General features: G+C 38.5%; 2 protein-coding genes and 1 long non-coding RNA gene across 4 annotated transcripts in view; 1 reads left to right on the top strand and 2 right to left on the bottom strand.

Moving 5' to 3' along the window:
* LOC126402494 (uncharacterized) overlaps positions 1-421 on the bottom strand; it is a 4159-nt gene extending 3738 nt beyond the window's left edge. Inside the window, exon 1 of the long non-coding RNA XR_007571229.1 lies at positions 292-421. This is a non-coding gene — a long non-coding RNA (uncharacterized LOC126402494). The remainder of the gene's footprint in view (positions 1-291) is intronic.
* The window catches only part of usp11 (ubiquitin specific peptidase 11), a 33373-nt gene extending 29455 nt beyond the window's left edge, over positions 1-3918 (top strand). For both annotated transcript variants that reach the window (XM_050064433.1, XM_050064434.1), the window contains 5 exons: positions 349-461; positions 550-699; positions 779-894; positions 1024-1112; positions 1906-3918. In XM_050064433.1, coding sequence (XP_049920390.1) covers positions 349-461; positions 550-699; positions 779-894; positions 1024-1112; positions 1906-2097 — 660 coding nt within the window. In that variant the 3' untranslated portion in view covers positions 2098-3918. The remainder of the gene's footprint in view (positions 1-348; positions 462-549; positions 700-778; positions 895-1023; positions 1113-1905) is intronic.
* A 269-nt stretch (positions 3919-4187) lies between these two features.
* LOC126402480 (ER membrane protein complex subunit 3-like) lies at positions 4188-11329 on the bottom strand. Its single transcript, XM_050064506.1, has 7 exons — positions 11182-11329; positions 10057-10161; positions 9395-9476; positions 8994-9073; positions 6192-6274; positions 5734-5900; positions 4188-4537 (listed from the first exon to the last, which is right to left on the bottom strand). Exons 1-6 carry the CDS (start codon positions 11291-11293, stop codon positions 5772-5774), a joined length of 591 nt encoding a protein of 196 aa, XP_049920463.1. The 5' UTR covers positions 11294-11329; the 3' UTR covers positions 4188-4537; positions 5734-5771.
* Between the last annotated feature and the right edge of the window lie 318 nt (positions 11330-11647).

Here is an 11647-nt window from a genome sequence, read left to right as displayed (position 1 = left end):
TGATAAAAAAGTCATAGTATAGCATGTCGAAAAAATTGATAAAAAAGTCATAGTATAGCATGTCAAAAAAACTGATAAAAAAGTCATAGTATAGCATGTCAAAAAAACTGATAAAAAAGTCATAGTGTAGCATGTCGAAAAAATTGTCTAAAAAAAGGCGTCCTCTGAAATCACAAACTTCAGCCATCAGCACTATTAATTGACTAAAAACTTATGATCAGGACATGTAGTAGCTCGTAGACTCAGCAGCAGTTGTGATCTGTCTGATAAATGATTTAAATTCTTCCTCACCTGTGAATCAGGTTGTAACATCCTCTGCTCCTCTGTCTTGTTCCTCTTCCTGTGCAGAAGTATGTGAAGCACGCCAGTATGGAGGTTCCTCAGCAGCAGACGACAGTTGAGCTGCAGGAGTGCATCGAGCTGTTCACCACTGTGGAAACACTGGAGGAGGAGAACCCATGGTAACACACACACACACACACACACACACACACACTCTTGGTGATGAACAGCTGTGAAAGGTATAGAACAATGTGTGTGTGTTTCCAGGTACTGTCCGGTGTGTAAGAAGCACCAGCTGGCCACTAAGAAGCTGGACCTGTGGTCTCTGCCGGAGGTTCTCATCATCCACCTCAAGAGGTTCTCCTACACCAAGTTCACCAGAGAGAAACTGGACAGCATCGTGGACTTCCCCCTCAGGTACACACACACACACACACTCAGTCACACACACTCAGTCACACACACTCTGTAAACTGAACGGTGTGTGTTGTTACAGAGACCTGGATTTCTCCGGCTGCCTCCTGAGGAAAAGCCTGTCCAATGGGGAGCCTCCGAGCCGTTATGACCTCATCGCTGTGTCCAATCACTATGGAGGACTCAGAGACGGACATTGTAGGTCCCATGTTTCATCTGTCAGCTGAGATGATGCTGAATCACAGAGGTCATGTTTAACATTCACTACCTTGTTCACTCATAGTCGTGTGTGTGTGTGTGTGTGTGTGCGTGCGTGTTCTGCTGCAGACACCAGCTACGCGCGGAACAAAGACAACGGTCAGTGGTATTACTTTGACGACAGCAAGGTGACGTACGCCAGAGAGGACCAAATCGTGGTAAGACGCACAGAGTGGTGACTGATGACAAACATTCAAACATTTACTTTAATCAGATTTAAAATGATCAGTTTTTAAAAACATGTTTATTATGGAGGACGAACGCTGTTAAATGACTCCAAAAAAAATTAATACGCTTTCTAATGTACCACAATATTAACAATAAATATGAAAAACATTTGACATGAAATTTCAGTTTCAGTTAGCTTCTTTGTTTGCCTTTCTATAAATTTCTCTATTTACTTTCCTATTTAATTTTCCCTTTTATTTTTTTTAATTTTCAAAATAAATAAAAAATAAATACAATTAAAATTCTAAAAAAAAACAAAACAAATTAAAATGAAAATATCATTCAGTATCACCTTTAATCATTCAATAATTTTGGTACATGTAAATTTCAAAAAAACAAAAAGTAATTTGCTTATTAATTTTGGCAGTGTTCGACCTCCATAGTTCAGTATTAATTCTTTCATTTACTTTTTCTATTTAATTTTCTCTTAAATTTATTTGTATTCATTTTTAAAAATAAATAAATAAATGCAAAAACAAATACATTAAAGTGAAAATTAATTGGAAAGTAAATACGGAAATTTAATACAACAGTAAATAAATAAGCAAATTAATATGAAAATATTATTTATATTTTTGGTACATTTAATTGCTTGTTAATTTATCATTCATTTATTTTTGATTATTTATTTATTTTGGCAGCTCCGTAGTTTTTAACAAAACAACACTATATGACTGATTAAGATCATAAACTCAAACCTGTTAATAATTTGTTGTCGCGCAGACCAACGCTGCCTACGTCTTGTTCTACCATCGACAAGACAAGATCAGAATACCCACTCTGCCCGCCCCCAACACAAGCCCCGCCTCCTCCACCCAGCCCGCCAACGACATCACTTCCTGCAAAGACGATGACGCGGAACTGGGCGGTGCTGCCGCTGCTGCCACCTCCTATGTCACCATGGAAACAGAATAAATGAACTGTCAAGATTTTTAGTTTAATTCTACTTTTCAGTAATTCTCTTTTCTTCATCAGAACAACAGGCCTCTTTTAGTTTTTTCTTATTTTCCAACAACACTTGAACTTTGTCTGAAAACTTATTTTATCCCCGAGTTAGAAAACAACAGCAGCACGGCTGCAGGCTGCGTCTCAAACCTCCTCAGCTCTTATTCTCTGTTAACATGTCGCTGTCTGTTCGGTCGTTAACGTGGCCACTTGTTACTCAGGTAGTTTGAAGGTGATCTGGAGGTCACGTTCAGACTGTTGATCTGAGCCGAAACAACACTTTGAATTCATAATTCCAGTTCGGAGGAAACATTTCATCTTTACTGATCGATCAGAACTCACGTGCTGTTTGATTATGAAGCCTGGAGTGAGCTGCAGAATAATAACAGCCTTTTACTGTGTTTAATTAGAATCAATAGTTTGTAAAAAAAAAAAAAAAATATTTATGTCCTTTTTCTGTCTTTAAATGATGAATCAATAATTAGCTTTTAAAATGGAACCACAGAAATTTATTGGGAAAACGTTTTTAAATTTGAGTTTTCATGCACTTAACATATTCCATCTAACAGATCATTTGCTTTAATATTTACAGTTTCCCTTTAGTGATATCTTTAATTTGTCATCAAGGTGCTTAAATTAAAATTAAAAAAAAAAAAGGTGACATTTTAAGGTGGCAAACTGCTCACACGTCTTGTTAAGGCCTTTTAAAACGTAATTTTATTTAGAATTTTATTTTACTCAGTTTTAAATTAAATTACTAATTCGTCATTTAAAGACAAAATAATTAAAAAATGCTCGAGTTTGAGAATCCACAATTTAAATCCATTCATAAAACGTGAATAAAAAACATAATTAATTTAGTTTTTTTCTTAACTGATACATTTTTAAATGTGAGTAATGTTAAACAGTAAAAGTTAGTAATTATTCAGGCGCTCACACCAGGGTCCATATTTGATTAGAATTCATTTAATATTTAAAGCTGAAAGGACGGCAGTGTCTCTGGCGAGTTCCTGTTTATTTTTTCTTGCGAAATTTTTGGTTCATTTGGCAAAAACAGTCCTAAAATTTATCAGTTATTCTTTTGCTTCTGCAATACAAGATCCAGATCCAGAAACACTTAATTTTACAAGTTAAAGCTATTAAATATTAAAATAAAGTCGTTATATATTTTAAATTAACTTGAACTGTCTGCAGACAAAATAAAAAACTCGACGGTTTATTTTACTCAATAGAACCTCATTAAAGTGGCCCGCAGCGCAGCGTGAAGGGGATTGTGGGTAATCAGGAGTGTGTTTATAGCAGAGAAACAGATAATTTAATATTGAACAAAGCTGTTGAGAAATGAGAAATTAATTTGTCTTTGTATATTTTGGTTGTTTCCTTCTGGTATTTATTTTTGTAATGGAATAATTCCAGCTGTCACATGACTACAGTTTGTTTTTGATTATTTGATTTCAACTGATGATCCGACTGGTGCAGGACATTGAGATGCTTATTTTTCATATTTATAGATACAATTTGTATTCAGGCATAAAATTATTTGACAGAAGGACGGACGCAGGTGAGGTTTCCTCCTCGAGGTCAGAGCGAGCTCTCACTGATTTTAACCCGGCTCTGTGTACAGTATTTTTGTATTGTAAGAAATGTATTATTATTATCATTCCTGGGTCGAGCAGGAGGGAAGCTGGGGCTGATTTCTTTCTTTGGTCTTCCTGTCAAATATCAGATGAAAATATTTTATTGTACTTTCAATCTTTTGATATGAATAAAAGGATGATTATTATCACGATGAGACCAGGTGAGTTTTTACACTTCTGTTGATTTAAAAATTTTGTCAGACTCTGTGTTCACGCACACTGTGTCCCAACAAACTTCACGTCTATTTCCCACCAGTTTGTGCACACAGGTAACAAAGTTGTGCAGGTAGTGAATCAGAAATCTGCAGCTCCCAACACCACTAAAAAAGAATGCTTACCAGCTTCAAGTAAAAAGCAGTGTCTTATGAAGGGATGTGAACCTGGCTGCTTAAGTGCTGTACAATACAGACGAGGGAGATTCAGTTAGTTGTGATGGCACCTTTATTAAACTGTTGGCACTCACTTCAAGTCGCTCTGGATTACAGCCTCAGCTGGATGACCACAGTGTAGAAAAGTACATGCAAAGTGTCCGTCCTGCAGGGTGAGAACAACAACACGCCTGCTGCCATTTAAACCTCCATAAAAATGTCCCAGTCGTCTTTAAACGCAGCTCCAGATTTCTGCGTCACACCCAGAGAAAAACACCTTCCTGAGAGGCTTCGTCTGATCAGACCTGGTGCAGAATCTGCTGGTTTACTGAAACAACCTGGTGATCTGGAACATCTGGGAACCCTCGAACTGATCTGCTCCACGCCTCAGAGGATCCTGGAACACTGAGAACACAAAGCAGCAAATATTAAATACAAAAAATAAAAGTTATCTCAGGGTGCACATGTATTTTTTAATATGTGCCAATCCTCTGATGAAAACTGAGCCAACAGCTTCAGTTGCAAACAGACAAGACACTGGTCAGCTATTTAAAACCTGGTTCCTTCTTTTAACCATCACAATGTTTAATAAAAACATGAGCTGTGTCATAATCTTGCACAAACACACTGGCTAGTTTTTGTTTCTTTAAACCAATCACAGTCGTGTTGATCAGCACTGAGCCCAAAATTCAGGGACAGTGTTTTTGCAAAACAGTGTTTGGGGTGAACTTGTTGAAGTGGAACATTTGCACGTGGGGAGCCGAGCCCTGCCCTGTCACACGGCCCCGCAAAAGAAGATGCCACAAAAACAAAAGCAGCCACGTGTCACTGTGTGATTGAACTTTCAGTGATTAAAAAAGACAAACATAATTTGATAATCAGAGCCTTCGAGGTGACGCCTGACTTAAGTTCTGGAGGAGCTCGCTGGACCTACTGGCTCCATGTGGCTCCAGCAGAACCTTAAAATATTACAGAAGCTCATGTGAAGAGGAACAGGTCTGTAAATTGGTGAAGTCACTGTCACTGTCACATGCTGCTGCCAGATTTAAAAGGTAACAAATCAGGTGTCAGAAGACACTAACATCAGGCCGAGCGCCCTGTGAGACAGTCTGGGTTTTTCTGAGGTGCGTTCACAGGCTGTTTTATTTGTTGTAGATCTTTACAACAATTCACAGAAACATTAAAGCAGCTGAATCTTACTGAAGGATCTACATCTTTGCTAGAATGTGCCATTTTCTGTGTCTTAGTTGCAGCTCTGAGGTTGTTGTTTCCTGTAGCAAAGGGGATTTGGATAGGGTAACACGCAGACAGTGGAAGAGGGGAGAAGGCCGGCTAATAACCACAGACTACATCCAGTGAGTCAGACTAGCTGTGTCATAACTTACGATCATTACGTACATTTTTTAAGTCACTATGTCATGCACAACTTTTCCACTCTTAGAATTTAGAGACTCATAAAAAGGCAAGAAGTCAATTTGGTGCCACAATAATCAGCTTCTAGTATTTGTGTACGTTGTGCTCCAGAACCTTCAGACTCATCAGTGTTGTCGTTCTACAGCGTTCAGAACAGAGCGTGTTGTAAAGAGACGGAGGTGTCGAACCTTCACAGACGCTCCAGAGCTCGCAGGTCCTCGTCGATCTAGAACATGGTGGACTTGATGTCCTGGCTGAAGAAGTTTCCAAAGTTCAGGTCTCTGGACATCAGCTCCTCCTCCACGTTCTCCAGCGCCCACTTGTGTTCCACGATCTCCAGCGCCTCCCACTCGCTCTGACACAAACAAACAAATAAACAAACAGGGAGACATGACTCTCAGCAGAAGTGTACAACAAGTTATTTGCTTTAGCATTAGCTTGGGTGTTTTGGCGCGAGATGAAGAGTGAGATCTTAATTTATGAGACGACCAGGATCTGACAGGTCAAAGGTCATGTAGGTCATGTGTTATGTCTGTAAACATTATGTGGAAATGTGTAGTTTCTGTTAAATATGTACACAGCTGTCACAAACAAATGTAATCAGCGATCAAACCTTTCATTATTCTTTCTGACTTTAATGTTTCACCTTAAAAGCCTTGTTGGGGTCAGGGGGCATCGCCATGGCAGCGCCCGTCATCTGGTCCTGCATGATCCGTGACTGGTCAGCAGCTGTAAGTTAACGACAGCTTTAATAAATAAAATCAGAAAATCAAAAACAGACGAGGTTTAATGTCCGAACTGTCTCAGTGTTCATGTTTTCACAGCTTTGCAGCTCTGACAGGTTTTTGTGAGACTTTCAGCAACAACTGTGAACACCAGCTGTGTTTTAACTGGCCTTTTTAAGATTCACAAAAACCACAAGTTTATTCAAGTTCACTTCGACCTAGTCCACACAGACGTGGGTATTTCTGTTAACATAGTTTTTTGTATTGTGTTTTAGCCTTCTGTCCTCACACTGACTGCACCTTAGGTCACTAGCTAGAATTACTGCCTTGCTGGTGTGTGCCTCTGCAAACCAGTGAAGCTGCAGTTACACTTTACATCCATGTCTGTGAAATCACGGAAGCAAACATCTTCAAAATCTTCAAAATTAGAAATGTTCCCCCTCTGTTCCTGAGATATGACGCTGAGTAATGAACTGAGAAGTGTTTTTGCAGAACATTGTGATGTCACAGTGAAATATTTGTGTGAAGATTTGTCATAATTAGTAGGGGTGGGGAAATAAAATAGATTTTTAGATGCACTGATTCTGTCTTGAACGATGCGAGCATCGATGTGGAAAACTCAATCGATTTTAATTTTATTTTTTAATGCTTATTTTTCAAATGACCGTAACTAAGAAATTAATTAAAGAGAGGGAAGTGAGCACAGCAGGAGGAGTGTGACAGCTGACGAGGAGAGTGTAATTTTGAGTGATTTAGTGGAGTCTTTGTAAATAATATCTAGTGTTGTAAATAATAGTATTTGTGGTTTTTGAGAGCTTTTGAGTTTTTTTATGCCGTGTTTTCGTCGTGTTTTCACCATAGTTTGTAGTTTGCCACCGTCTTTTTTACAATAGTTGGTGTTTTTATAGTTCATAGATATAATCAGTTATAGTTTTGTAAATACTGGAGGAGAAATGTCGAGGAGGTCGACGAGGGACAGGAGAGTCCCGTTGAGATTTGTGGATGAGGAGGATGGACCGGTGGAGTGTAGTGATCTCAACCTAAGTAATACAGTTTGTATGCACTGGATATGTATTCCCAGCTTTATTACAATATATCAACAAATCCAATTATATGATTTTCAGACATAAAAACAAAAATTATTCAAAACAAGACTCTAAATTATTTATCAGTGACATTGAAATTAAACAGGTCTCTCATGCCAAATTTGTAGGTGTTATTGTTGATGAAGGCTTTACATGGAAAAACCATATTGAGCTTGTGTGCAAAAAAATTATGAAGTCTTATGGCATAATTAGAATGATTTCTTCTTTAGTGAATCGCTGCTGTCTTCTGACATTGTATTACAGTTTAATATACCCATATTTATCTTATTGTAATATTATTTGGGCCAGTACATTTCCTACTTCTCTTCACAAACTTTTTTTGTTGCAACTTAAGATATTATCAATTTTTGATATTAATGTGTATCAGACATGTATTTTTATGTTTAACTGTATTCAAAAGGTTTTCCATAATTTTTTCATACCAAATTCCAGTATTCATTCATATCCTACCAGGCAACCAAAAAATATTCATTGTCATTTCTCCCGCACAACATTAGGTCAGTTCAGTATAGGATTCAGAGGTCCTACAATGTGGAATTCAAAACCTTCTATGATTAAAAACTGTTCCTCGGCTCCACTGCTGAAGTCCAGGCTTAAATATATTTTGCTAGGTGAATAACTTTGTGCTTTTTGTTACTGTCATTTTGTGTTTGCTGTTTTATCTTGATTTGTTTTGATTATTATTAATGTCAGTATTATTATCATTATTATTATTGTTATCTCAATGTTATGAAATTTGTTTGGATGTTTTTATTTTCACTTTGCTTTAGGCTCTTGTGTTGAATTGGTGATGTACTGTATTTAAGGAGTTGAGGCCCCGTACAGGCCCATCTGGGTCTCTTGCCTCTGCTCGGAACCTTTATTTTGTGATGGACATTTTTTTTTTTCTATTGTCTTGTGCAATGGTGCGAAATAAACAAAATAATAAATAAATTACAATAATGTTTTTCAATATCTAGTGTACATTTTCTTATTGGCTTGTTTTAGAATCAAGAATCGTTCTATTATCAAAATCGTTGCCCTCAGAATGGGAACTGAATGGAATCGTGCGGTGCCTAGAGATTCCCACCCCTAATAATTAGCACATGAATTTTTGAGTTATGGCCAAAACATGTTTTGTGAGGTCACACTGATCTTTGACCACAAAATTCTACCCAGTTTCTTCTTTAGTCCAAGTGGACCTTTGTGTCAAATTTGAGGAAATTCCCTGAAGGTGTTTTGAGATATTGCATTCACGAGAATGAGACTGATGCAAGGTTGCACTGACCTCGACTTTTGACCATCAAAATCGAATCAGTTTATCATTCAGCCCATGTGAATGTTTGTGCCACATCTGTACAAACTCCCTCAAGGTGTTCCTGAGATACTGCATTCATGAGAATGAGACGCACAGACGGACAACCCAAAACATAATCCCTCTGGCCGCAGCTATTGCTGGCATAGAAGCGTAAAAATCTGTGTATGAACAGTTCATGAATGATTCCAATATTTTGGTCTTGTTTGTAAAATATCACATTTAATCTAAAGCAGCTCTGTGTTTTTGACTTATTCAAAAAATCTCAAACAAAACCCAGAAACAAAACAGTGAGAAGTCAAAGACCAAAACCTGACACTCACCGTTGTCCTGTCCCAGTATGAGGCTGTACATGCTCCTCAGTCCAAACACATTCAGGAAGTACCAGGACGCTGAACTCACCCTGCACGGTACGGAGACCCACAGTGGCCAAAATTAATACACAGGACATCACTGAATAAACACAGACTAAATATATGAGCATGAAAACCTGTTGTTGTGAAATAATCAGTTTAGTTTTATTTAACTTAATTGTTATTTTGGTTAATTTTATTTCCCAATACCAAGTATTTATTTGTCAATGAAGACACATGGTGCAGAGCCTGTTCTGTTATCAGCTGCCCACTCATTCAGACTGAAGCCAGACTACATTACATTAAATTAAACACATCATAATTTATGTCTGCACGTGGTTCTATGTGGTGTTGTCAGTGTGGATGTTTACCAGGAGGCGTCCAGAGACAGCAGGTCGATTCCTCTCTGCAACATGGGTTTGAACCTCAGAGTCAGAGGGAACGGCACCTTGGCTGGAGGACAAATTAATAATTAATAAAAAACTACAGGAGGAAAAACTGCTGCGTATAAGAAGAGCATACACAGCTGTGATCATGAGATGCTTTTCTGTACGCTCCTGTGAAATTATTAAAATCTGACTTCACTGCATTATTAAACCCAGCAGGCTGCAGCTGTGATGTCACATGCCAGCTGCTGAGTGAGTTCCCTCTGAGCGGTAAGAGAAGTAAAACATTCAGGACGCCACAGTTTATTCCACACGACTGAAGCTGCTCCTCTTTTTGGAAGGAGTCTCCAATAATTTCACTTTCAACCGTGCTTGTTGTTGCCGTGGGTAACAGTATGACATCAATATGTGAACAAGTCAAACTAGTATCACAATATGAACCATTGCTCATTCTCAACTAGCTACTCAGAGATAACAAGTTAACTGCCTTTGGAGAAAGTTTCATGCAACAGTAGCAGTGCTGCTGAACGCACACAGGGGAAACACTGAGATTAGCGTCACTCAGAGTTGCTGATTTTCTTCTAATGGTGAAAACATGACAGTGTCTGATATGTTAACATGTTAATGATGACAGCTGAAGAACTCACTTATGACGAATCCAGAGAAGGCCCAGTTGATCCATCCACCAATCACAATCATGGGCAGGACGTTGGTCAGGTTTCCCTTCATCATGTCTGTCAACATGCTGCTGTCTGTAACACACACACACACACACACACACACACACACACACACACACACACACACACACACACGTTAATGTTTGTTTGCTTATTTATCTCCAGAGTTACAGTAACAACAACAGTGGGAACTCTTCCTGACCTCCACATATTGTATTAACAGGGGCTGCACGATATCAGGAAAACCTGCGATATGCAGTATCATTGTTGAATGTTGTGATGATGAAGATGAAGAGTTAGGTGTTCAGTGTAGTGAGTCCCTACAGGTGGTCGTTTTAATAGGTCTCCAGTGATATTTGTGTCTTTTGACAGACTGTAGTATGAAACTGGTGTTTGATGTTACATATGTAATTCTGGTTATATTCATGTATGTTGAAAATGTATCTGAAAGGTAAATAACTTTAATCTCCAGGGCTGGTACCTGCGGTTATTCCACAGGCTAGTTAATAACATGTCGGGCAGGAAATCCAAAGTGTGGGATCATTTTGAGAAGGTGAAGGACGAACCCAAGGTGATATGTAAACTCATCTTCATTGGTCGACTACAAACATGACGTATCATCTGAAACATGGAAGTAGCTACATGCCCATTAGCCCACAGCGTCATTAACAGGCGGCTCGCTCAGTGTGTGACGTGCACTTGGAGATAAAATATAGGCCTATATTAATGAAGGTTCATTAGTACGGTTTGTATTTCTCTGTAATGTAGCACAGTGTTAACAATGTTACTGATACTATTCTTTCTCACACCTTCAACTCAAACCACCAAAATATATCATTTAATCATTACATTCATATCAGAAACATGCAGGAGACTAGTCCACTAATGGACCCTGATGACGACTGTTGGTCCACTGATGGACCCTGATGACGACTGTTGGTCCACTGATGGACCCTGATGACGACTGTTGGTCCACTAGGAACATTCAAACCTGATGCCATCTCAGGGTTTAACTAACTCAGAGTTTTCACTAAACCTGTTTTCTGAAACAGGGCCCTGGATGTGTCATGATAAAGACACATACACACCTACCTGTCATGGGGTTCTTAGGGACGACCTTCCTCTTGACCTTCTTGAAGAAGCCGGTCTCTGTGTTGTTGAAATAATGTTTCCTCATGGCGAAAGACTGAAACAGTGAAAACATGTTGACACACAACAGCTCACAGCTTTTAAAGTCACAGAGACAGAGACGTGTCCTCCAGAAGTCTTTCAGCATTTCATCAACATGTCTACAATACATATTTTAATATATATCTAGACAAGTAAATTACTCTGTAACATGGACGGCAGATTTCTAATGTTTACTGAGAGATGGTCTAATAGGAGAATAAAATGATTGCTGCTCTGATGACAATCCAGAGTTAAAAATCCAGTCTAAGAGCATTACTAATCTCTGTGAAGTATTTTGGCATAATAGAGCTATTTTTTTTTAGCGTAGTGCTGTTTTTGCTCTAAACACATTTTAGAGAAAATTCTCTTTTATTTCCAAACTTTCACT

This window comes from Epinephelus moara, chromosome 16, assembly GCF_006386435.1.
Source record: "Epinephelus moara isolate mb chromosome 16, YSFRI_EMoa_1.0, whole genome shotgun sequence".
In the NCBI taxonomy this organism is placed as follows: Eukaryota; Metazoa; Chordata; class Actinopteri; order Perciformes; family Serranidae; genus Epinephelus; species Epinephelus moara.
This window is presented reverse-complemented; position numbering and strand designations above follow the sequence as displayed.